The sequence below is a fragment of the Aegilops tauschii genome, chromosome 4 (assembly GCF_002575655.3).
Source record: "Aegilops tauschii subsp. strangulata cultivar AL8/78 chromosome 4, Aet v6.0, whole genome shotgun sequence".
NCBI classification, from domain to species: domain Eukaryota; kingdom Viridiplantae; phylum Streptophyta; class Magnoliopsida; order Poales; family Poaceae; genus Aegilops; species Aegilops tauschii.
The window spans coordinates 408,886,403-408,914,018 of NC_053038.3; the positions used below are offsets into that span (position 1 = coordinate 408,886,403).

At 48.1% G+C, this 27,616-nt stretch overlaps 1 protein-coding gene across 1 annotated transcript; it reads left to right on the forward strand.

The window, feature by feature from the left end:
* The first annotated feature begins 1,263 nt into the window (after positions 1-1,263).
* LOC109733282 (cyclin-SDS-like) lies at positions 1,264-5,771 on the forward strand. The gene is made up of 7 exons (XM_020292474.4): positions 1,264-2,011; positions 2,124-2,294; positions 3,311-3,477; positions 4,655-4,783; positions 4,881-5,061; positions 5,173-5,217; positions 5,363-5,771. The coding sequence occupies exons 1-7, from the start codon at positions 1,343-1,345 to the stop codon at positions 5,393-5,395; spliced, it is 1,395 nt and encodes a 464-aa protein (XP_020148063.1). The 5' UTR covers positions 1,264-1,342; the 3' UTR covers positions 5,396-5,771.
* Positions 5,772-27,616: the final 21,845 nt, after the last annotated feature.

Genomic DNA, 27,616 nt, shown 5'->3' on the forward strand with positions numbered 1-27,616 from the left:
ATCAAGGCCATTGACAATGAACGAGTTGAACTCGGAGTCGGTGAGGGGCTGTTCGATGGAGGCCAACGTGTCGGCAAGGCCCTTGACCTTGTTGTAGAACTCAGTGGCCGTGGAGTCCAGCTTTTGACACTCACCAAGCTGACGACGAAGCGCGGAGACACGAGCCTGCGACTGCGCTGCAAACGAGCACTCAAGGATGGTCCATGCCTCATGAGACGTCTTGGCGAAGACAACAAGTCCGGCAACAGCCGGAGTAAGTGACCCCTGGATGGAGGAGAGGTTTGCCTGGTCCTGCCCTGTCCAAACACGGTGCGCCGGATTGTAGACCGGGCCGTGCACGCTATCCACCAGCGCAGGGGGACAGGGGAGAGAACCGTCCACGTAGCCCAGGAGATAATGACTCCCGAGGAGCGGGAGGACCTGCGCACGCCAGAAGATGTAGTTGTCTGATGACAGTTTGATGGTGATGAGGTTCCCGAAGTGAAACGGCGGCGGCGGCAAGGAGCCCGCGGAGTAGCCTGCCGGAGGCGGATACGCCATAGTGGCAGAGAGCACGGGTGCAGCCGCAGTAGCAACCGCGGGTGGCGTAGCCGCGGGAACAGACGGCGAAGGGGTTGGGCCCGAGGCAGCAAAGCCAGCCATCAGGGCCGACTGGGGCGCCACCAGCGCGAGGGGCTGGCCACCACTGGATGGAGCGATCGGGGCATCGCTGATGGAAACGGACGACGAGGCGCCCGCTGTGGCACCAGCGGTGTGAGTCACGAGCGCGTGACCAGGCGACGAGGAGAAAAGAGAGCCGATGCTCCTCGTCCCGATCGGAGACGTCGAGGCCGCTGCAAGGTCGAGGGGTCGGGAGAGAAGTGCCGTGAGGGAGGCCGGCAAGAAGCTAGCCGTGGAGGAGCCGGAGGCGGCGGGACCCGACATGGCGGCGGCGGCGCGGCGCGATCACAAGGATGGCGGCGCGGCGCGATCGACAGGAGCAGCGGCGGCGGGTTGGAGGGTTTTGGCGGAAGCGTGTTGACCTAGTCTGATACCATGTAAGACGATGGATTTGGGGGAACCGGCTCAACCCTCTAGGGGTGGCCTATCTTATATATATAATAAAGGGGTACAACGTTACATCATACGTACATATATATACAACTACAGAAGCTATACGGTCTAACAAAATTCAAATGAAGCGATCGGTCTGTGAGGTGCGCTCATCCTCCTGCGGCACTGCACCCCCATTCCCCTCCGCTTCCTCCCCGCTGTCGACGGCCTCACGGCTATATAACCAAGCCAAATCAGAGAGCACCTAGCCGCGGCCACACACACACACACACGCACCCACGGGCACGCCATGCCTCCCACCATGCTCGCGCCGGTGCCCACGAGGCCGCGCTCCCACCCCTTCCGCCGTCGGAGGGACGCGGCTGCTCCGCTCCCAGCCCAGATCGCGGCGGCGATGGCGGGGAAGCGGCCAGCGGAGTCGTCCACATCGGCCTCCTCCTCCTTCCGCAGCGAGGTCGTCTCCACCACCACCGCCACCTCCTCCGCCGCCCTCGCCGCGGCGCAGCAGCGCCCGGAGAAGAGGCCCCGGCGCCAGGACTCGGGCGAGGCCCGGCCCGCCGCCTCCGAGTGCTCGGAGGTCATCGGCGGCGCCACGGCGCGCCCCGCGGAGGTCGAGGCCTCCGAGTCATCCTGCCTCCGCTCCATCCTCCACCCCGACCTCGCCTGCCCCGAGCTGCTCGCCGACGATGCCGATGCGACGGAGTACTCTTCGGCCTGCGACGAGCTCACGCAGTCCGACGCGGAGGAGGAGGTACTCAGTGCTCCCAGCCCCTGCACCGACTACTCCCTCAGCCCCCTGCTCGACACCTCCTCTTCCTCCTCCTCCGAGGACGACGACGACGAGGACGGCGCCCCCCCTTCCTACACCTTCTCCCTCTTCCTCGACTACGCCAAGCAGTTCGTCCCCTGTGTGCAGCACAAGGCGCACGCCGTCGCCGACGCCGTCCCCATCCCAGAGGTGAGCCGGTTCCACGCAGTTCCCCTTAAAATCTATTTGAAATTGGGTCTCTCTGCGAGATCAGTGCGGTGTTTGATCCGATTTGGCGGCTTCGTTGGAATGTTTGTGTCAGTGGAAGCAGTTCGATGACTTGGAGGACGAGGAGAGCTACGAGCAGTTCCGGCGGCGCGAACGGCGGGGAGTGGTGGCGTGCGACTACACAGAGGTGTACGCCTCCATGCCGGGCAACTGTGGCCGTCACGTCGTGGAGCAGCGTTCTGTCATGGTGAACTGGATCATCGAGGTCAGTGTGCACCGGCACTGTATTCTGCATTCTACATGTATACCACGATTCCACTTTAGCTCAATTCCAATTTATGGTACAAGTTCGGCTTACAGATTTACAGTCATGAGTTGGTATTCTGCTGGTAATTTACTGTGAAGTCACATTGTACTGCAGATTCAGTGTTGGTTTAGTTCTCTGAATGATATCTGTTCTAAAAGCACTGTGGTTGTGTGGCTTACCTCTAGTTTGTTTATGTGTTCGGCGTGCTGAGACAGCAGATCCAGCTATGCACTTTCTTAAATTTTGCAGGGGATAGTTGTCTACTGTCGAAGATGTTATTGTACAACAATCTGATTAGTAGATTGCTCACATACATTGTTTGTTGAGCAGAGTGATCCTGTGTTATTGTTTTTCCAAACTGTTGTAATAATGAAAGCACTTGAATTGCGAGTCTGGCCATTAATTTTGAGGAGGTGCTTGTTTTGACATTTTGACATTCAGTGTTTGAAAGAAAAATATCTCGTTCAGTTATGCTGCAAAGTTATCCAGTAAACCGTTTGCTATTTGATTGGCTTATGGTCTTCATGTCTAGGAGGCACATTATAGCAATGAGGATACCAGCATCATTTCTGTGTAGATATGCAACTCTTGAGTACATTGTCCGTATGTGCCCCTTTTATGCCATTTCAATCAAATCTAAGCTTCTGTATGCACTTGATATTTGCATTGAGACTTGAGAGAACTTCTGAGAATACCGTCGCGCCTTTTTTTCACCTGAAGATTTTGATACGCAACTACTCCCTCCGTTCTAAAATACTTGACTTCCATTTGTTCAAAAATGGATGTACCTATATACTAAAACATGTCTAGATACATCTAGATTTTGACAAATGGAAAGCATGTATTGTGGAACGGAGGGAGTAGATATTAAAATGATGAGATCCTTGTACATAATACTATGAGGATTTGACTGTTTTCAGATAAAAATGGATCTGCAACTTGCAAATAATAGCTGTTTCCCATGAATTTTGTAGCATGGGCATGTGGCAGAGCTGCAGCCAGAGACATTGTTCCTGGGAATTGGACTGATGGACCGCTTCTTGACACGTGGATACCTAAAGGGCTCTAGGAATGTGCAGTTGCTGGGCATTGCCTGCATCACCCTAGCCACCCGCATTGAAGAGAACCAGCCATACAATAGGTATTGAGCTCCCTTGTGCTATATGTTCATTCTGATTCGGTAAAATGTGTGCATGGTATATTTTCTTATTCCCCTCTTTCAGTACGAGTACTACTCCATGTTGTTGACGTATGGTAGGGTTAAGGTTTATACCATGTTATGCATTGCTAACTGAAATACTGCTTCAAGCATCCCTGCAACAAAAGAAGCCTCAAATAAACGCATCCTTTTAATTCAGGTCCAAGTTTCAGCGTAAGTTTCCTATTCTTTCCTCAGATGGTTGCAGTACAATACTGTTAAATCCTAACTAAGCTCTTCTATGATACATTGTCTCCTCTATTTGGCAGAGTTCATTTCAATATAACTTAATTGGGCATTTGATAGACCTTAGCAAGTGCGCAGGGGATACCTTGATTTTGTTGAAAGCTGTCATTGGTTAATCCCGTGGAAAAACCATACAAACATGTGATAATAGCTCATATACAATAGCTGTTTTTTTCATTAAAGGCTTATCTCTGCATGCCATTACTTCAAAATTTGTTTCATATATACTTACATTAGGAAATGTTGATGTTGAGCATAATTGACTTTCCTAATTCATTCACCTGCAATCAGGTAGCTCTCACCAACCACTTGAGCATGGTAGTTAGCATCTTCAATTTAGAACATAAAAATTCGGTTTGTAATTTTATATCCATTGTGGTGAATTGAAGCATTGTAAATGTGATGCTACCATAAGATCCTAACTTTAGTTTGTGCTTCAGGCAGTCATCACACTTCAGTGGCCATTTTAACTTGGTTAGACAGCCCTTGCCAGAGTTCCATCTATTCTTTTCCCAAGTAAACCTATTATGCATCAACTTTCTGGTTGCACGTGATTACATAACTTTGCAAGAGAAATCAGAGCACGTTTAGTGGTTTTGTTGAAGTTTTTGAGCCTGAATTCAGGTGAATGTTTTCTTATTCTTGACCACGTCTGAAGAAAAAAAGAAGTGGCACACAGTACATTACTATGCAGAAAGATAGAGTACTTCAGAACAGCATGACATATTCTTCTTTACTAGTCCACCTATTTACGTTGCACTGCAGTATCATTGTCGAACTTCTGAATTAATTATCTCTGGGATCACCACTTGTTCCCTCATCTTTGTCTCCATTCAGGACAATGTAATCTCACTGTGTGTGTTATCTCTTTCAGCATCATGCAGAAGTCTTTCATGGTAGGGATCAACCTTTACAGCCGGAGCGAGGTCGTCGCCATGGAGTGGCTGGTTCAGGAGGTCCTCGACTTTCAATGCTTCGTCACAACAGTCCACAATTTTCTCTGGTACTACATGTTTCCTGCATCTCGTCTGTGCCAGGCCGAGCAAAACTGAACGAGAAGCCAACACTAACAGCTCACATTTTGTTTCCTGATTCTTCAGGTTCTATCTGAAGGCAGCAAAAGCAGACGACAAAGTGGAGGATCTGGCCAAGCACCTGGCCCTGCTCACACTTCTGGACCATAAGCACCTCTCCTACTGGCCCTCGACCGTGGCAGCCTCGGTGGTGGCCCTTGCCTGCCTTGCCACTGACAAGGAGTCCTCGTGCCATCGGGTAATGGAGGTAAATGATCTGAACTCGCTCCTCCATCAAAGCTATGCATTTCTCTTATGTCCTCTGTCGTTCAGAACTTCGATAAGACGTACTGACCGCTTTGCTCTTCGCGTAATGCAGACTCACTCGAGGACGAAGGACGACGATCTGCCCGAATGTTTAATGGTTCGATCCCTCCCTCGCATTATTTGTTCTTGGCACCATGAACTGAACTGTGCTCTTGACAGAGTGCAGAAACTTATGTCGTAACTGAAATTTTGTGCTGCCGCGGCGACTAACATTCCTTCTGCTGTGCAATCTTTTCGTGCAGAGTCTGGAGTGGCTGATAAACTATGCTTCGTAGCACCCAGGGCTCCCAGGTTGAGCATTCCATCTAGTCTTCTGCTGATCGACAACACAGCGTAGCACAGCCATTTAGCAACAACGGGAGAGTGTACATGCCATTAGTTTGCACAGCGGGATAAAATAAATGAGGACACGGCAACATGTTTATCGCTGTAAAGGGGCAGATCGTAACTGCAGAATTTCGTACTGAGGTGGTGGTAACTATAGCCTATAGGGAGAGCTGTTGTGGTCATGTGTCTTTTGCATCGTCAGTTAGCCCTTTGTGGTCAATTATAAGGTTGGATGTTGTTGTATTCCTCGACTGCCTTTTTTTTGGATCAGTGGTATATTGTTTAAAATGGATCTACGGCTCAGTGAAAAATGGTCTTGTTTAATGGCAGTGTACATCTGGTACTTTTTTGGCCCGTTATGGTTGTCATTATATAACTCTTGAGAACCAAAGGTCTCGGATTTCAGATTTTGGGATGAACGGGATGATCCCCTCAAGCAGATGCGTAGTATGTCCTGAGATCGATAAGGAGATATGCTTGTCACGAAGATCGCCGAGACAAAGAAAATGCCCAGTTTGACTAATTATGCAAAAGAGAGAGTCAATCCTCGTTCGTTTTCAGGACATACACATGTGAGGGTTGGCAGGAGGTGCTACCGCGGCGCGGCCCGCGTCGTTCGACTTCGTCGCCATCCTCGATGATGGCTCCTCGTCCTCCTCGTCCCATCCCTGCTTGGCTCCATGGTAGACGTTGTAGATGCCTTGCTTATGGGCATCGCGCGGTTGTTTGCAGAGATCCGTTGCGGTGCTCCCGTTGTTTGGAGAATGGTCGTCGTGCGCGTGAACGTCGCAACCCCTGGCGTCCTCTGAGCTCATTATCATGCCTTGATGTGCCGCATGTGTCCCGCCTCGGCACCGTGCATCGTGTTGCTCCTGCTTCATGTGAGGGTTCGGTGAGATCCACACCCTCTTCCAAGGCGCTTCACCGTGGGTCTTGGGCATCTGTTGTCTCTGTTGCTGCTGGCTCGGCAACCCCGTCCGAGCTGATGTTGCAGTCCGCACTGGCTGATCAGACTGCACTGTTGCAAGGTTGTGTGGCGAGGGTTGAGAGCATTCTGGAGCGAGCGGAGGTTGCTCTGGGTAGACTATCCCTTGTGCCGGCTCTGTTGCAGACCACTCTGACGTCACATTCTCCTTGTGCGGCCGGTGTTTGCTCCGCGGAAGACAAGGGTGAGGAGTTGTATGGCTCTTTCTCCCCTCGTGTTGGAGTCCATTCATCGTCGGTGCCTACCTCCCCTCCTATGGTGTCTTCCACTGAGGGCGAGTCCATCGCCGTGCTTGTGACTCCGGTGCTGTAGATCATGCCTGAGCTTAGGGAGCTATGCCTGAGTCTATCAGTGGAGCATACGAAGGTGGACATGTCGGCGGCCTCGATTGAAGGACAAGTTTCGCCTCTGTCGAGTGAGCAGTTGGAGGTTTCTTTGGTTGATGAGGCTAAAGGGAAGGCAGCTGCAATTTCATGATGGGTAGTGCTCAGTGTTTCGTGTTGTCCACGTGGCTTTGGTCTTTTGAGTCGTAGAAGTGGTTGTGGTTGTAGTGTGTTGGGAGCATTTGATGGACCGTCTACGTGGTCGTGAGAGTGAGTCGCTTCTGGAGTGTCACATTTGTAGTGTTTGTATCGGTTTTCGCCCAGTTTTTTAAATTAACTGAGCAATTCTCTTCTTCTTAATTAATCAATGAGGCAATCCTTTTGCCTCTGTTTCGAAAAAATTAGGCCCTATGTGCGAAAGAAAATTATCATATTTTTGTCAGCCAGTGTATTTTTTACATACACACCAGTTGGAAGCATGTAACCATGTAATAGCACGTACATAATCTGCTTTTTTAGTTGTACCATGGTATTTTGGAAGAGCTGTGAGACTAAGAGGTATGCGTAGGCTAGATTGGTGTAAAATATTTCAAACAGTTGTTTATTCTAGTACCTAAGGCCCTGTACAATGCAAAATGCTTAGGAGAGGTGCTTAGAGAAATAAACCAAGTTTTTCTTAAGCACTTGTGCTTATTTGTATATGGTAGACGCTTAATTAGGCGTCTTTTCAGTAGAAATAGGCACCGGTGCTTCAGAAAAACCCGGTTTATTTTTCTAAGCACCCCACTAAGCATCTAGCATTGTATAAGGCCTAATGCTTCAGTTAACACCATGATTAACCAAAAAATGGGGGCCCTCTAGTGCTTGGGGCCCTGTTCGGCCGCTCCTGTTGCACATGCTCATATACGGCCCTGCACCGAGATGAATGGACCTTCCAGCTCGTTTCCACCACCCGATCCAGCGATGATGGCAATGGACATGGCGTCGGCATTGCATCTATCCACCGCCAAAACCTTCATCAAGCAAACATGGCATGGATATTCACACCATTTGCCATTGTCGCCGGCTTTGACACCGTGCGCCACCTCCGCAAAGCCACACCACAATAGAGAATCGCCGCTGCCCACCACTACAACCACCCAAACCAGGGCAGCAAAGAGATAAAGAAGCGACAACTGCAACACTACGGGTCCCTCCGGCCAAAACCATCTCCAAAATGATGCCCCCAAGAGCAGTGGCGAAGCTAGAAGGAAGTTACGCCTGGGGCTGCGCTATGTTGAATGATAAACTTCTATGATTTTTTAAACTTTGTATGAAGAAATTCCAAAGGAAGTTGTTACTAGGCCTCGGGCTATAGACCTAACTACCTAAAGGAAATATGCCCCGGAGGCAATAATAAAGTTGTTATTTATATTTCCTTATATCATGATAAATGTTTATTATTCATGCTAGAATTGTATTAACCGGAAACTTAGTACATGTGTGAATACATATACAAACAAAGTGTCACTAGTATGCCTCTACTTGACTAGCTCGTTGAATCAAAGATGGTTAAGTTTCCTAGCCATAGACATGAGTTGTCATTTGATTAACGGGATCACATCATTAGAGAATGATGTGATTGACTTGACCCATTCCGTTAGCTTAGGACTTGATCGTTTAGTATATTGCTATTGCTTTCTTCATAACTTATACATGTTCCTATGACTATGAGATTATGCAACTCCCGAATACCGGAGGAACACTTTGTGTGCTACCAAACGTCACAACGTAACTGGGTGATTATAAAGGTGCTCTACAGGTGTCTCCGATGGTACTTGTTGAGTTGGCATAGATCGAGATTAGGATTTATCACTCCGATTGTCGGAGAGGTATCTCTGGGCCCTCTCGGTAATGCACATCACTATAAGCCTTGCAAGCAATGTGACTAATGAGTTAGTTGCGGGATGATGCATTACGGAACGAGTAAAGAGACTTGCCGGTAACGAGATTGAACTAGGTATTGAGATACCGACGATCAAATCTCGGGCAAGTAACATACCGATGACAACGGGAACAACGTATGTTGTTATTTGGTTTGACCGATAAAGATATTCGTAGAATATGTAGGAACCAATATGAGCATCCAGGTTCCGCTATTGGTTATTGACCGAAGATGAGTCTCGGTCATGTCTACATAGTTCTCGAACCCGTAGGGTCCGCACGCTTAACGTTCGGTGACGATCGGTATTATGAGTTTATGTGTTTTGATGTACCGAAGGTAGTTCGGAGTCCCGGATATGATCATGGACATGACGAGGAGTCTCTAAATGGTCAAGACGTGAAGATCGATATATTGGAAGCCTATGTTTGTGTTGGAAATATGCCTTAGAGGCAATAATAAAATGGTTATTATTATATTTCCTTGTTCATGATAATTGTCTATTGTTCATGCTATAATTGTGTTATCCGGAAATCGTAATACATGTGTGAATACATAGACCACAACATGTCCCTAGTGAGCCTCTAGTTGACTAGCTCGTTGATCAACAGATAGTCATGGTTTCCTGACTATGGACATTGGATGTCATTGATAACGGGATCACATCATTAGGAGAATGATGTGATGGACAAGACCCAATCCTAAGCATAGCACAAGATCGTGTAGTTCGTTTGCTAGAGCTTTTCCAAATGTCAAGTATCATTTCCTTAGACCATGAGATTGTGCAACTCCCGGATACCATAGGAGTGCTTTGGGTGTGCCAAACGTCACAACGTAACTGGGTGGCTATAAAGGTGCACTACGGGTATCTCCGAAAGTATCTGTTGGGTTGGCATGAATCGAGACTGGGATTTGTCACTCCGTATGACGGAGAGGTATCTCTGGGCCCACTCGGTAATGCATCATCATAATGAGCTCAATGTGACCAAGTGTTTGGTCACGGGATCATGCATTACGGTACGAGTAAAGTGACTTGCCGGTAACGAGATTGAACAAGGTATTGGGATACCGACGATCGAATCTCGGGCAAGTAACGTACCGATTGACAAAGGGAATTGTATACGGGATTGATTGAATCCTCGACATCGTGGTTCATCCGATGAGATCATCGTGGAACATGTGGGAGCCAACATGGGTATCCAGATCCCGCTGTTGGTTATTGACCGGAGAGTCGTCTCGGTCATGTCTGCATGTCTCCCGAACCCGTAGGGTCTACACACTTAAGGTTCGGTGACGCTAGGGTTGTAGAGATACTAGTATGCGGTAACCCGAAATTGTTCAGAGTCCCGGATGAGATCCCGGACGTCACGAGGAGTCCCGGAATGGTCCGGAGTTGAAGAATTATATATAGGAAGTCCAGTTTCGGCCACCGGGAAAGTTTCGGGGGTCACCGGTATTGTACCGGGACCACCGGAAGGGTCCCGGGGGTCCATCGGGTGGGGCCACCTATCCCGGAGGGCCCCATGGGCTGAAGTGGGGAAGGGAACCAGCCCCTGGTGGGCTGGTGCGCCCCCCTTGGGCCTCCCCTGCGCCTAGGGTTGGAAACCCTAGGGGTGGGGGGGCGCCCCACTTGACTTGGGGGGCAAGTCCCCCCCCTTGGGCCTCCCCTGCGCCTAGGGTTGGAAACCCTAGGGGTGGGGGGGGCGCCCCACTTGACTTGGGGGGGCAAGTCCCCCCCCTTGGCCGCCGCCCCCCTTGGAGATGGGATCTCCTAGGGCCGGCGCCCCCCAGGGGCCCTATATATAGAGGGGGGAGGGAGGGCAGCCGCACCCCAAGCCCCTGGCGCCTCCCTCTCCCTCCCGTGACACCTCTCCCTCTCGCTGAGCTTGGCGAAGCCCTGCTGAGATCCCCGCTACTTCCACCACCACGCCGTCGTGCTGCTGGATCTCCATCAACCTCTCCCTCCCCCTTGCTGGATCAAGAAGGAGGAGACGTCTTCCCAACCGTACGTGTGTTGAACGCGGAGGTGCCGTCCGTTCGGCGCTCGGTCATCGGTGATTTGGATCACGACGAGTACGACTCCATCAACCCCGTTCACTTGAACGCTTCCGCTCGCGATCTACAAGGGTATGTAGATGCACTCTTTTCCCTCTCGTTGCTAGAAGACTCCATAGATTGTTGTTGGTGATGCGTAGAAATTTTTAATTTCTGCAACGATCCCCAACAGTGGCATCATGAGCTAGGTCTATGCGTAGTTTCTATGCACAAGTAGAACACAAACTTGTTGTGGGCGTAGATGTTGTCAATTTTCTTGCCACTACTAGTCTTATCTTGTTTCGGCGGCATCGTGGGATGAAGCGGCCCGGACCGACCTTACACGTACGCTTACGTGAGACAGGTTCCACCGACTGACATGCACTAGTTGCATAAGGTGGCTAGCGGGTGTCTGTCTCTCCCACTTTAGTCGGATCGGATTCGATGAAAAGGGTCCTTATGAAGGGTAAATAGAAATTGGCATATCACGTTGTGGTTTTACGTAGGTAAGAAACGTTCTTGCTAGAAACCTATAGAAGCCACGTAAAAACTTGCAACAACAATTAGAGGACGTCTAACTTGTTTTGGCAGCATATGCCGTGTGATGTGATATGGCCAAAAGGATGTGATGAATGAAATATATGTGATGTATGAGATTGATCATGTTCTTGTAATAGGAATCACGACTTGCATGTCGATGAGTATGACAACCGGCAGGAGCCATAGGAGTTGTCTTTATTTTTTTGTATGACCTGCGTGTCATTGAATAACGCCATGTAAATTACTTTACTTTATTGCTAAACACGTTAGCCATAGAAGTAGAAGTAATCGTTGGCGTGACAACTTCATGAAGACACGATGATGGAGATCATGGTGTCATGCCGGTGACGAAGATGATCATGGCGCCCCGAAGATGGAGATCAAAGGAGCAAAATGATATTGGCCATATCATGTCACTATATGATTGCATGTGATGTTTATCATGTTTCACATCTTATTTGCTTAGAACGACGGTAGCTTAAATAAGATGATCCCTCGCAATAATTTCAAGAAAGTGTTCCCCCTAACTGTGCACCATTGCGAAGGTTCGCTGTTTCGAAGCACCACGTGATGATCGGGTGTGATAGATTCTAACGTTCGAATACAACGGGTGTAAGCCAGATTTACACACGCAATACACTTAGGTTGACCTGACGAGCCTAGCATGTACAGACATGGCCTCGGAACACGGAAGACCGAAAGGTCGAGCATGAGTCGTATAGAAGATACGATCAACATGAAGATGTTCACCGAGGTTGACTAGTCCGTCTCACGTGATGATCGGACACGGCCTAGTTGACTCGGATCATGTTTCACTTAGATGACTAGAGGGATGTCTATCTGAGTGGGAGTTCATTGAATAATTTGATTAGATGAACTTAATTATCATGAACTTAGTCTAAAATCTTTACAATATGTCTTGTAGATCAAATGGCCCACGCTAATGTTGCCCTCAACTTCAACGCGTTCCTAGAGAAAACCAAGCTGAAAGATGATGGCAGCAACTATACGGACTGGGTCCGGAACCTGAGGATCATCCTCATAGCTGCCAAGAAAGATTATGTCCTAGAAGCACCGCTAGGTGACACACCCATCCCAGAGAACCAAGACGTTATGAACGCTTGGCAGCAGCGTGCTGATGATTACTCCCTCGTTCAGTGCGGCATGCTTTACAGCTTAGAACCGGGGCTCCAAAAGCGTTTTGAGCAACACGAAGCATATGAGATGTTCGAAGAGTTGAAAATGGTTTTCCAAGCTCATGCCCGGGTCGAGAGATATGAAGTCTCCGACAAGTTCTTCAGTTGTAAGATGGAGGAAAATAGTTCTGTCAGTGAGCACATACTCAAAATGTCTGGGTTACACAACCGCTTGTCTCAGCTGGGAGTTAATCTCCCGGATGACGCGGTCATTGACAGAATCCTTCAGTCGCTTCCACCGAGCTACAAGAGCTTTGTGATGAACTTCAATATGCAGGGGATGGAAAAGACCATTCCTGAGGTATATTCAATGCTGAAATCAGCGGAGGTGGAGATCAAAAAGGAACATCAAGTGTTGATGGTGAATAAAACCACTAAGTTCAAGAAAGGCAAGGGTAAGAAGAACTTCAAGAAGGACGGCAAGGGAGTTGCCGCGCCCGGTAAGCCAGTTGCCGGGAAGAAGCCAAAGAATGGACCCAAGCCTGAGACTGAGTGCTTTTATTGCAAGGGAAGTGGTCACTGGAAGCGGAACTGCCCCAAGTACTTAGCGGACAAGAAGGCCGGCAACACCAAAGGTATATGTGATATACATGTTATAGATGTGTACCTTACCAGCACTCGTAGTAGCTCCTGGGTATTTGATACCGGTGCGGTTGCTCATATTTGTAACTCAAAGCAGGAGCTGCGGAATAAACGGAGACTGGCAAAGGACGAGGTGACGATGCGCGTCGGGAATGGTTCCAAGGTCGATGTGATCGCCGTCGGCACGCTACCTCTACATTTACCTACGGGATTAGTTTTAAACCTCAATAATTTTTATTTAGTGCCAGCTTTGAGCATGAACATTGTATCAGGATCTCGTTTAATTCGAGATGACTACTCATTTAAATCCGAGAATAATGGTTGTTCTATTTATATGAGAGATATGTTTTATGGTCATGCCCCGCTGGTTAATAGTTTGTTCTTAATGAATCTCGAACGTAGTGTTACACATATTCATAGTGTGAGTACCAAAAAAATGTAAGGTTGATAATGATAGTCCCACATACTTGTGGCACTGCCGTCTTGGTCACATTGGTGTCAAGCGCATGAAGAAGCTCCATGCTGATGGACTTTTAGAGTCTCTTGATTACGAATCATTTGACACGTGCGAACCATGCCTCATGGGTAAGATGACCAAGACTCCGTTCTCCGGAACAATGGAGCGAGCAACCAACTTATTGGAAATCATACTAATGTGTGCGGTCCAATGAGTGTTGAGGCTCGCGGTGGCCATCGTTATGTTCTCACTCTCACTAATGACTTGAGTAGATATGGGTATGTCTACCTAATGAAACACAAGTCTGAGACCTTTGAAAAGTTCAAGGAATTTCAGAGTGAGGTTGAGAATCAACGTGACAGGAAAATAAAATTCTTACGATCAGATCGTGGAGGGGAATATTTGAGTCACGAATTTGGCACACACTTAAGGAAATGTGGAATAGTTTCACAACTCACGCCGCGTGGAACACCTCAGCGAAATGGTGTGTCCGAACGTCGTAATCGCACTCTATTGGATATGGTGCGATCTATGATGTCTCTTACCGATCTACCGCTCTCATTTTGGGGCTATGCTTTAGAGACTGCCGCATTCACTTTAAATAGGGCTCCGTCGAAATTCGTTGAGACGACACTGTATGAATTATGGTTTGGGAAGAAACCTAAGCTGTCGTTTCTAAAAGTTTGGGGATGCGATGCTTATGTCAAGAAACTTCAACCTGAAAAGCTCGAACCCAAGTCGGAAAAATGCGTCTTCATAGGATACCCTAAGGAAACCATTGGGTATACCTTCTACCTCAGATCCGAAGGCAAGATCTTTGTTGCCAAGAACGGGTCCTTTCTGGAGAAAGAGTTTCTCTCGAAAGAAGTAAGTGGGAGGAAAGTGGAACTTGATGAAGTACTACCTCTTGAAGCGGAAAGTAGCGCAGCTCAGGAAAATGTTCTTGTGGTGCATGCACCGACTAGAGAGGAAGTTAATGATGATGATGATCAAGGTACTTCGGATCAAGCTCCTACTGAACTTCGTAGGTCCACGAGGACATGTTCCACACCAGAGTGGTATGGCAACCCTGTCCTGGAAATCATGTTGTTAGACAACGGTGAACCTTCGAACTATGAAGAAGCAATGGCGGGCCCGGATTCCGACAAATGGCTAGAAGCCATGAAATCCGAGATAGGATCCATGCATGAAAACGAAGTATGGACTTTGACTGACTTGCCCGATGATCGGCGAGCGATAGAAAACAAATGGATCTTTAAGAAGAAGACGGACGCGGATGGTAATGTTACCATCTATAAAGCTCGACTTGTCGCTAAGGGTTATCGACAAGTTCAAGGGGTTGACTACGATGAGACTTTCTCACCCGTAGCAAAGCTGAAGTCCGTCCGAATCATGTTAGCAATTGCTGCATACTATGATTATGAGATATGGCAGATGGACGTCAAAACGGCATTCCTTAACGGCTTTCTTAAAGAAGAATTGTATATGATGCAGCCGGAAGGTTTTTTCGATCCTAAGAATGCTAACAAGGTATGCAAGCTCCAGCGCTCCGTCTATGGGCTGGTGCAAGCATCTCGGAGTTGGAACATTCGATTTGATGAGATGATCAAAGCGTTTGGGTTTACACAGACTTAGGAAGAAGCCTGTGTTTACAAGAAAGTGAGTGGGAGCTCTGTAGCATTTCTCATATTATATGTGGATGACATATTGTTGATGGGAAATGATATAGAATTCTTGGGAAGCATAAAGGCCTACTTGAACAAGTGTTTTTCAATGAAGGACCTTGGAGAAGCTGCTTATATATTAGGCATCAAGATCTATAGAGATAGATCAAGACGCCTCATTGGTCTTTCACAAAGTACGTACCTTGACAAGATATTGAAGAAGTTCAATATGGATCAGTCCAAGAAGGGGTTCTTGCCTGTATTGAAAGGTGTGCAATTGAGCACGGCTCAATGCCCGACCACGGCAGAAGATAGAGAAAAGATGAGTGTCGTCCCCTATGCCTCGGCCATAGGGTCTATTATGTATGCCATGCTGTGTACCAGACCTGATGTAAACCTTGCCGTAAGTTTGGTAGGAAGGTACCAAAGTAATCCCGGCATGGAACACTGGACAGCGGTCAAGAATATCCTAAGTACCTGAAGAGGACTAAGGATATGTTTCTCGTTTATGGAGGTGACGAAGAGCTCGTCGTAAAGGGTTACGTTGATGCTAGCTTCGACACAGATCTGGATGACTCTAAGTCACAAACCGGATACGTGTATATTTTGAATGGTGGGGCAGTAAGCTGGTGCAGTTGCAAGCAAAGCGTTGTGGCGGGATCTACATGTGAAGCGGAATACATGGCGGCCTCAGAGGCAGCACAAGAAGCAATCTGGGTGAAGGAGTTAATTACCGACCTAGGAGTTATTCCCAATGCGTCGGGCCCGATGACTCTCTTCTGTGACAACACTGGAGCTATTGCCCTTGCCAAGGAGCCCAGGTTTCACAGGAAGACCAGGCATATCAAGCGTCGCTTCAACTCCATTCGTGAAAGTGTTCAAAATGGAGACATAGATATTTGTAAAGTACATACGGACCTGAATGTAGCAGATCCGTTGACTAAACCTCTCCCTAGAGCAAAACGTGATCAACACCAGAACTCTATGGGTGTTCGATTCATCACAATGTAACTAGATTATTGACTCTAGTGCAAGTGGGAGATTGTTGGAAATATGCCCTAGAGGCAATAATAAAATGGTTATTATTATATTTCCTTGTTCATGATAATTTTCTATTGATCATGCTATAATTGTGTTATCCGGAAATCGTAATACATGTGTGAATACATAGACCACAACATGTCCCTAGTGAGCCTCTAGTTGACTAGCTCGTTGATCAACAGATAGTCATGGTTTCCTGACTATGGACATTGGGTTTCATTGATAACGGGATCACATCATTAGGAGAATGATGTGATGGACAAGACCCAATCCTAAGCATAGCACAAGATTGTGTAGTTCGTTTGCTAGAGCTTTTCCAAATGTCAAGTATCATTTCCTTAGACCATGAGATTGTGCAACTCCCGGATACCATAGGAGTGCTTTGGGTGTGCCAAACATCACAACATAACTGGGTGGCTATAAAGGTGCACTACGGGTATCTCCGAAAGTATCTGTTGGGTTGGCACGAATCGAGACTGGGATTTGTCACTCCGTATGACGGAGAGGTATCTCTGGGCCCACTCAGTAATGCATCATCATAATGAGCTCAATGTGACCAAGTGTTTGGTCACGGGATCATGCATTACGGTACAAGTGACTTGCCGGTAACGAGATTGAACAAGGTATTGGGATACCGACGATCGAATCTCGGGCAAGTAACGTACCGATTGACAAAGGGAATTATATACGGGATTGATTGAATCCTCAACATTGTGGTTCATCCAATGAGATCATCGTGGAACATGTGGGAGCCAACATGGGTATCCAGATCCCGCTGTTGGTTATTGACCGGAGAGTCGTCTCGGTCATGTCTGCATGTCTCCCGAACCCGTAGGGTCTACACACTTAAGGTTCGGTGACGCTAGGGTTGTAGAGATCCTAGTATGCGGTAACCCGAAAGTTTTTCGGAGTCCCGGATGAGATCCTGGACGTCACGAGGAGTTCCGGAATGGTCCGGAGGTGAAGAATTATATATAGGAAGTCCAGTTTCGGCCACCGGAAAAGTTTCGGGGGTCACCGGTATTGTACCGGGACCACCGGAAGGGTCCCGGGGGTCCACCGGGTGGGGCCACCTATCCCGGAGGGCCCCATGGGCTGAAGTGGGGAAGGGAACCAGCCCCTGGTGGGCTGGTGCGCCCCCCTTGGGCCTCCCCTGCGCCTAGGGTTGGAAACCCTAGGGGTGGGGGGCGCCCCACTTGACTTGGGGGGCAAGTCCCCCCCCCCTTGGCCGCCGCCCCCCTTGGAGATGGGATCTCCTAGGGCTGGCGCCCCCCCAGGGGCCCTATATATAGAGGGGTGTGACGCCCCGGATTTGACCGTACACTAATCATGCACGCAAATGTGTACGACCAAGATCAGGGACTCACGGGAAGATATCACAACACAACTCTAAAACATAAATAAGTCATACAAGCATCATAATACAAGCCAGGGGCCTCGAGGGCTTGAATACAAGTGCTCGATCACAGACGAGTCAGCGGAAGCAACAATATCTGAGTACAGACATAAGTTAAACAAGTTTGCCTTGAGAAGGCTAGCACAAACTGGGATACAGATCGAACGAGGCGCATGCCTCCTGCCTGGGATCATCCTAACTACTCCTGGTCGTCGTCAGCGGGCTGCACGTAGTAGTAAGCACCTCCAGTGTCGTAGGTGTCGTTGTCGACGGTGGCGTCTGGCTCCTGGACTCCAGCATCTGGTTGCGACAACCAGATAGAAAGGAAAGGGGGAAAAGAGGGAGAGAAGCAATCGTGAGTACTCATCCAAAGTACTCGCAAGCAAGGAGCTACACTACAAATGCATGGGTATATGTGTAAAGGGGCATATCAGTGGACTGAACTGCAGAATGCCAGAATAAAAGGGGGATAGCTAGTCCTGTCGAAGACTACGCTTCTGGCCATCTCCATCTTGCAGCATGTAGAAGAGAGTAGATTGAAGTCCTCCAAGTAGCATCGCATAGCATAATCCTACCCGGCGATCCCCTCCTCGTCGCCCTGTTAGAGAGCGATCACCGGGTTGTATCTGGCACTTGGAAGGGTGTATTTTATTCAGTATCCGGTTCTAGTTGTCATAAGGTCAAGGTACAACTCCGGGTCGTCCTTTTACCGAGGGACACGGCTATTCGAATAGATAAACTTCCCTGCAGGGGTGCACCACATAACCCAACACGCTCGATCCCATTTGGCCGGACACACTTTCCTGGGTCATGCCCGGCCTCGTAAGATCAACACGTCGCAGCCCCACCTAAGCACAACAGAGAGGTCAGCACGCCGGTCTAACCCTATGCGCGCAGGGGTCTGGGCCCATCGCCCTATGCACACCTGCACGTTGCGTACGCGGCGGGAAGCAGACCTAGCCTAGTGGCGTTCCAGTCCAATCCGGCGCGCGCCACTCAGTCGCTGACGTCACGAAGGCTTCGGCTGATACCACGATGCCGGGATACCCATAACTACTCCCGCGTAGATGGTTAGTGCGTATAGACCAAATGGCCAGACTCAGATCAAATACCAAGAACTCGTTAAGCGTGTTATGTATCCGCGAACGCCGACCAGGGCCAGGCCCACCTCTCTCCTAGGTGGTCTCAACCTGCCCTGTCGCTCCGCCATAAAGTAACAGTCGGGGGCCGTCAGGAACCCAGGCCCACCTCTACCGGGATGGAGCCACCTGTCCTTTCAGCCCCCTCATCAGAATCACTTGCGGGTACTCAACGAGCCGACCCGACTTTAGTCACCACATGTGTCATGTATATAATGTATATAGTATATACCCGTGATCACCTCCCGAAGTGATCACGGCCCAGTAGTATAGCATGGCAGACGGACAAGAGTGTAGGGCCACTGATGGAACACTAGCATCCTATACTAAGCAGTAGGATAGTAGGTAAGGGTAACAATTGTAGTAACAAAGACAGGCTATGCATCATGATAGGATTAACGAAAAGCAGTAACATGCTACACTACTCTAATGCAAGCAGTATAGAGAAGAATAGGCGATATCTGGTGATCAAGGGGGGGGGCTTGCCTGGTTGCTCAGACAAGAAGGAGGGGTCGTCGGTGACGTAGTCGTACTCAGCGGCATCAGCGCCAGTCTCGGGGTCTACCGGAGAAGAAGAGGGGGAAGAAACAGTAAATACGGAGCAAACAAAGCATCACAAAACATAACATGGCAATACGCGGTGCTAGGTATGCTCTAACGCGGTGGAAGGTGATACCGGCGAAGGGGGGAAACATCCGGGCAAGTATTCCCGATGTTTCGCGTTTTCGGACAGATGAACTGGAGGGGAAAAGTTGCGTGTTTGCTATGCTAGGGATGTGTGGCAGACGAACGGGCTGCGTATCCGGATTCGTCTCGTCGTTCTGAGCAACTTTCATGTAGAAAGTATTTTCATCTGAGCTACGGTTTATTTTATATGATTTTCTAAAGATTTTATTAATTTTTGGAATTTAATTAATTATTTAATTTAATTCGAAATTTGGATTGATGACATCAGCATGATGTCATGCTGACATCAGCAGTCAACAGGGGTTGACTAAGTCAAACTGACATGTGGGTCCAGTGGGACCCACCTGTCATTCTCTGTTTTAGGTTAATTAGGTTTTAGCTAAATAATTACTATTTAATTAAATTAATTATCTAATTAGATTAATTTAAACAGGATTAATTAACTTAATTAATTAATTAATTAATTAAATTTGTTTTTATTATTTGTTTTATTATTAACTTTATTTTTATTTATTTATTTAATTATTTATTAATTAGTTTATTTATTTTATTATTATTATTATTACTTTTTTATTTATTTATTTTTATTTTATTATTATTTTTTTATTTCTTTCCTTCTTTTTTTTCGTTCTCTGGGCATTGGGCCCCATATGTCATTGGGCCAGGGGGCACTGGCCCAGTGGTCATTGGCCCATAGGCCAAGGTGGTTCGGGCGCAACGGGCGCCGGGCGTCGGGCGTCCGCCCGAACGGGATTGGCGAGGGGGCGCGGCGGACGAAGGCCGTCGGGGCGCGGCGAGGCGAGGCTCGCCGGCCGCCCGCGGCAGGCGGAGGCGGGGGGCGTGCGGCGGCTTGGCCGGAGCAGAGCCGCAGCAGGGGACGGGCAGCGGCGGCCACGCGCGGCCACGGGCGCGTACGGGGGCGAGGGTGCGGGGCGAAGCCAGAGGCCAACGCCGGTGGGAGGCAACGGCGGTGCGGTGCGCGCGGGGAGAGAGGAGGAGAGGGGGGCCTCACAGGGGGTCGCAGGGATTCAGGGCAGCGGGGCGCGAGGTGGTCGACGGGGACGACGTGCGACGCGGAAGCAGGCCGGCGGGGAGGGCGTCCGACGAGGCGGCAGCGTCCAGGTGCGGGGTGAGGACGACGCAGGGGAGGACGACGGCGAGGCGGCGACCTGGCGCGGGGGAGGCGACGGGTGATCCGGGCGGCGGTGGCGGCGGGGTCGGGGAGGCGACGAGCACGGCGTCGGGGCGGGTCCGACGAGCGGCGGGGTCCAGGCCAGCGACGGGCGACCCGGGCGGCGGCGGCGGTGGTCCGGCGCGCGCGCGCAAGCCCTGATCTGGAGGAGGGGAACGACGTGGGGGGGCTGCGGGATCGAGTGGGGAGTGGGTGCGGGGGCTAGGGTTTCCTGGGGTGGGGATAAGGGAGGCCAGTTGGGCCAGGGTGGAGCTGGGCCTTTCGGCCAGGGGGGGGATGGTGCTGGCCGGCTGGGCCTGGGGGGTTGGCCCAGTTGGGCCAGGTCCAGTGGGGGGGGGCTTTTGTTTTTTTGTATCTTATTTCTTTTCTGGTTTATTTTGTTCCTCATTTTATTTTAGTTTTGTAAAGCACAAAATGATCCCTAAATTAGTACTACCACTAAACCCACTGCGATAAAAAGTTTAACACCTAACTAGAATAGTTTAACATTTTATTAATTATAAAGGCATTTCAATAATTGTTTTGACTACTGTTTTATTCATTTTAGAGTATTTGAAGATTTTATATAAGTGTGGTTTTCTCCATCATAATTATCCATGATTTATTTGAATCCCCCCGAACATTTTAGTTTTAATATTTGAAAACTTTTGTTGTTTGCCATATTTTGAATTTGAATTTTGATCCGGTTTTGAACTAACGCGAGATTATCAACACTAACAGAGGTGACGTGGCATCATTAGCGTAGGTTTACTGTAGCATAATTATCCGGGCGTCACAATTCTCCTCCACTACAAGAAATCTCGTCCCGAGATTTAAGAGGGGAGTAAGGGGGGAAGGTTTGGTAACGAATCTAGCGGGTCTTCTCATCCTGGTCCAATACATTGATGTCTTCATTTCTCTGCTTCGGTCATCATGATGAAGTCGGCGTCCTTTCTTCAGGAACTCCATCGTACTTACGAAAGAATAAGGGGTGGGCATTCTGGGAGAACGGGCCTCGACAAGGTTGTCTATCGGGTCGACAACATCGAGGAAGGTGGCGAAAAGTAACCCTCGAATCGAAACTTAAGAAAATATCGAGAGCAAAGTAAGGAGGTAACCTGGGAAGTTTCGAGCGGGCAGGCAATCGTTCGATGCCTGTTATAGGGCGTGAAAGGGTCAAAGCAACGGGAATAAGTATTGTGTCCGATATCAGACCTGAAGGTGGCTCGTGAATTACATACGAGGCCAGGTGCGAGGAACAACCTTGGAAACAGGGGGTGTACATAAGAGTCAGGTTTCGATCCTGTGGAACTGTGGGTTATGGGCCCACCATGTGGGTTAAAACTAGGAAGGGCGGTGACATCTTGCACGATCATGATAGCAAGGCATGGCAGAGGTTAGCCTGTCAGTTATATGTCAGCAACATCGTCGGTACCAAGGGCGAGGGATGAAGAGAACCATTTTCCTGCTCGTTGAAACGAGGCGGACCATTAGGCAAAGTTCTCGTCCATCGGTGGTTACCAAAATGTCACCAACAATAATAACAGGGTCTTACTGACAGAGTTGTACACCGAGGTGTTTACATAAGCAGGAGAATATTACTGCTTAGATCATATAGTTCACCAGAAAGGTTAAACCACACAATGGAAAGGAAAATATGATTATCGGATTAAACAGAAGAATGGAAAGGAAAATGTGTTTAAACACATATTTCAAGGTTATATCCTTCCCAAGGACAAGCTGAGCATGATATTCATGACAGGATATAATGTAGAAAACTCTGTAGGTAGGGGAGAGAAATTTCATGACATTACCCATACAACGGTGTTTGGATAATTGAGCAGGAAACATTTAGCATTGGGCTTCAAATGTTCCTGTTGAAAATCGGAGTACCATAGACATGCTTCGAGATAGCATTGACATGGTCAACAGGGGAAGATCAGACTTTGGAAACAAAAAGGATCCATCAGGAACAACTTATAGAATAAGTCTTACAATTTCCTCATGGAAGAACAGCTAACCTTGCTAAAAGGAAAAAACTTATAACAATAGGGCCTCCCGCCAGGTGTGCTGGGTATCATCACCTTACCGGGTCATAAATAGGCCAATGTTATAACTCTTGGAAATATGTTCCAACCATCATATCTGACCGAGATTCAGATCTGATTGGTGTCAGGATAACTCAGACTTAGGAGGCCTGAGAAGAAAAGGTGCAACACAAATTGTCGAAACGACATCGAAGATTCTCGGGAGACGAACTATGGAAGCGAGTTCCGAACAAGGGTTCATAATTAAATCAAGGAGAGGTGAGGAGGTGACTGCTTGACTCAGCGACAATCCATTGAGATTTCCAAAAGATGGATTTCCACCACTATGTGAACAAGGAGATAACATTATCTAGATCGAATGTCTTAATGATGTATGCTCGAGGAAAACATACACAGTTAAACATTGGTTGAAATGTGCACCCGAAATATGGGCTAGGTAGCACAATCAATGTTCGAATGATGATTCATTAAGCCATAGACGTAGAAGGAAACTATAGACCAATAACTTCAAGGCAATAGGGTTGCTAGAAGTTTAAAATCTACACATCACAGACCATTTGTCGGTATTTCGCTTAGAAACTACACGGGGACCAAGAAAGAATGGTGATGGTGAGAAGTATCACTGTACCAAGAATTCTTAAGAGGTGGAGTAATGTTCACGGCATTCTTGACATCAAAAATGGTAATACTCCACGGTAGAACATAACATAAGTTGGATAGCAGGGGAAATCAAGATACATCACAAAATATGAACAAGTTCGTGTTGGGGGGGGGGGAAGGTAAGAATATTGTCGATGATAACATAATTCATCGAGGGGCAAGGATGGTATTTCTCATCCCGAATTTCGACACACAACTTGGAAGAAGTCAAATTGTTAACAATGATCACGACAAATTGGTCGAGAGGTTTTCAATTGATCGATGATGACATCAAGTCAAAGGAATGATGAAAGCGAGAGGTTATTGGAACCACGGGTAGCACACAAACTCGGGGTCAAGTTTGTTGTTCGAGGTGAAACGATATGACGAGGAAAATCGACATAAGCTTAGCTCATCGTCGAAAGTGGTGCTCCGGGAATAAGGACCAGGTAGCACAGTTAAAATCATCAAGATAATGATATAGCCAATCAGGCTAGGAATGACGCGATCGGGTACAAACTCGTAAGTAAGGAGCATTACTAAAAGTTGTTGAGCCATAGTGCGGACTCGATTCAATTATCGGTGGTTTTGAGTGTTTAAAAACTCAAAGCCCGTGAAATTTGGAATCAATGAGAATGTAGCACTTGATGAAGAACTCATAAGAAGTTATGCAGTTCCATGTTAATCTCGAGATACCAGGGGGGGTAATACTCGATGACAAACCAAAGTAGAGGTTGGACTGGGGTATTGCTCTTACAGAAGACAAGTGCTCAACTTGTACGAGAAATGGTATTTAAAAGAGAACATGGTCAGAACCACGATTGCAAAAGGCCAGATCCCAGATATATGATGAACTTATACCAAGGGAATAATTAATTTAAGAAAAGCTTTAATGATAAGATCTACATCGTGTCCATGGGCATGAACGCAAAGTTCAAGGTCGACTCCCACTTCTTCAATGCATAACCTTTCATTCACTTCTCGCGTTTCATGAAGTTGCAGTGTTGAAATTTTTTTATCTGGAAAAATACCAGAAGAGTATGACTCATGAAAACTTTCGAGTTCACACATATTATGAAAGGCATAGGTTCAACCCATCAAGGCATCTTAGGAACATATACCACAAACTTCGGAGTAAATATTACAAGCTCGCAAGAAGAGCATTGTTCAACAACAGATGATACAATTTACCAAAGGCATTATATACCCATGGAAAGGCTCACAAGGTTATTCAATGTGAAGGACACTGTCGGATAAAATCCATCAAAGGAACCGATGGTCCACAAGGGATCTGATGTGAGCATCGGTACTCAACTAGACGAAGAAAGAATGCAAGGGGATCAGATTATAGAAACAACTGACTAACTCAATGCTCAAATGCAAAGGAATTATGATTTCCAAATCAAGGGATCAGAAGCAAACGCTCTGATTAAGGATGGATAAGTTGTATAGCCTTAGGGGTACAATCGATGGCAATTCGATTGGTCGATACCAGCTCATGTTAAAAATGATGTCTCAGCCGAAAGGATGAATTCTAGGATCTGATTGAGGATTGCGAGCTTTCGCAACAAATTGAATCAACGGACTCAAAATGATAATGACAAGAGATGCCAATAAGATTACGAGACCTATGGGATTAACCATAATGCAAGCAAACAAGAATTTCAAGAGCAATAGGCTCCTGAGGATTTTCGGAAGATCGAATAGTATTTTGAAGACTATTGTGAAATACTTGAATCAACTGGGGATGAGCGGATACTTGGTAAGTGCGAGAATTATCCGTAGGGGTATTCAGGTGACAAAGAACAGCAAGGCAGTAAGCTCAAAGGATTCTCGTAACAGCAGAGAGAATTACGGGGTATCTTGTAGTAACAAGATCAACCGGGAAACATTGTATGAATAGCGAGTATACGTGGTTATACATAGGAGTTTATCATTGAAAGGGAATTGCAAAAACGATGAACACAAGTTCTCGGGTTATCAGCGGAGAGTATCTTCAGGGTCTTCACGTGCAGCAGACGATCATCATTAATAAGGGGCTCTCCGGGTGAAAGTGATAACGAGATCCTAATGTTAGATTTAGCAAAATTCACTTAACCCAAATAGAAGAGAGATCAGAGTCCCAGAGTATAGACAAGGAGTAAAAGATCCTAATACCACCCAATGGCGACGTGGGCCCGTAAGCCACACAGCCATGTTAGTAAAAGTTTTTCAATGACTAGACTCGACTTCGGCCAAGGAGTTGGAAAGGGGGATTCCTACAGGCAGTCGGCTCTGATACCAACTTGTGACGCCCCGGATTTGACCGTACACTAATCATGCACGCAAATGTGTACGACCAAGATCAGGGACTCACGGGAAGATATCACAACACAACTCTAAAACATAAATAAGTCATACAAGCATCATAATACAAGCCAGGGGCCTCGAGGGCTCGAATACAAGTGCTCGATCACAGACGAGTCAGCGGAAGCAACAATATCTGAGTACAGACATAAGTTAAACAAGTTTGCCTTGAGAAGGCTAGCACAAACTGGGATACAGATCGAACGAGGCGCAGGCCTCCTGCCTGGGATCCTCCTAACTACTCCCGGTCGTCGTCAGCGGGCTGCACGTAGTAGTAAGCACCTCCAGTGTCGTAGGTGTCGTCGTCGACGGTGGCGTCTGGCTCCTGGACTCCAGCATCTGGTTGCGACAACCAGATAGAAAGGAAAGGGGGGAAAGAGGGAGAGAAGCAACCGTGAGTACTCATCCAAAGTACTCGCAAGCAAGGAGCTACACTACAAATGCATGGGTATATGTGTAAAGGGGCATATCAGTGGACTGAACTGCAGAATGCCAGAATAAAAGGGGGATAGCTAGTCCTGTCGAAGACTACGCTTCTGGCCATCTCCATCTTGCAGCATGTAGAAGAGAGTAGATTGAAGTCCTCCAAGTAGCATCGATAGCATAATCCTACCCGGCGATCCCCTCCTCGTCGCCCTGTTAGAGAGCGATCACCGGGTTGTATCTGGCACTTGGAAGGGTGTATTTTATTCAGTATCCGGTTCTAGTTGTCATAAGGTTAAGGTACAACTCCGGGTCGTCCTTTTACCGAGGGACACGGCTATTCGAATAGATAAACTTCCCTGCAGGGGTGCACCACATAACCCAACACGCTCGATCCCATTTGGCCAGACACACTTTCCTGGGTCATGCCCGGCCTCGTAAGATCAACACGTCGCAGCCCCACCTAAGCACAACAGAGAGGTCAGCACGCCGGTCTAACCCTATGCGCGCAGGGGTCTGGGCCCATCGCCCTATGCACACCTGCACGTTGCGTACGCGGCCGGAAGCAGACCTAGCCTAGTGGCGTTCCAGTCCAATCTGGCGCGCGCCACTCAGTCGCTGACGTCACGAAGGCTTCGGCTGATACCACGATGCCGGGATACCCATAACTACTCCCGCGTAGATGGTTAGTGCGTATTGACCAAATGGCCAGACTCAGATCAAATACCAAGAACTCGTTAAGCGTGTTATGTATCCGCGAACGCCGACCAGGGCCAGGCCCACCTCTCTCCTAGGTGGTCTCAACCTGCCCTGTCGCTCCGCCATAAAGTAACAGTCGGGGGCCGTCAGGAACCCAGGCCCACCTCTACCGGGATGGAGCCACCTGTCCTTTCAGCCTCCTCATCAGAATCACTTGCGGGTACTCAACGAGCCGACCCGACTTTAGTCACCACATGTGTCATGTATATAATGTATATAGTATATACCCGTGATCACCTCCCGAAGTGATCACGGCCCAGTAGTATAGCATGGCAGACGGACAAGAGTGTAGGGCCACTGATGGAACACTAGCATCCTATACTAAGCAGTAGGATAGCAGGTAAGGGTAACAATTGTAGTAACAAAGACAGGCTATGCATCAGGATAGGATTAACGGAAAGCAGTAACATGCTACACTACTCTAATGCAAGCAGTATAGAGAAGAATAGGCGATATCTGGTGATCAAGGGGGGGGGCTTGCCTGGTTGCTCAGACAAGAAGGAGGGGTCGTCGGTGACGTAGTCGTACTCAGCGGCATCAGCGCCGGTCTCGGGGTCTACCGGAGAAGAAGAGGGGGAAGAAACAGTAAATACGGAGCAAACAAAGCATCACAAAACATAACATGGCAATACGTGGTGCTAGGTATGCTCTAACGCGGTGGAAGGTGATACCGGCGAAGGGGGGAAACATCCGGGAAAGTATTCCCGATGTTTCGCGTTTTCGGACAGATGAACCGGAGGGGAAAAGTTGCGTGTTTGCTATGCTAGGGATGTGTGGCAGACGAACGGGCTGCGTATCCGGATTCGTCTCGTCGTTCT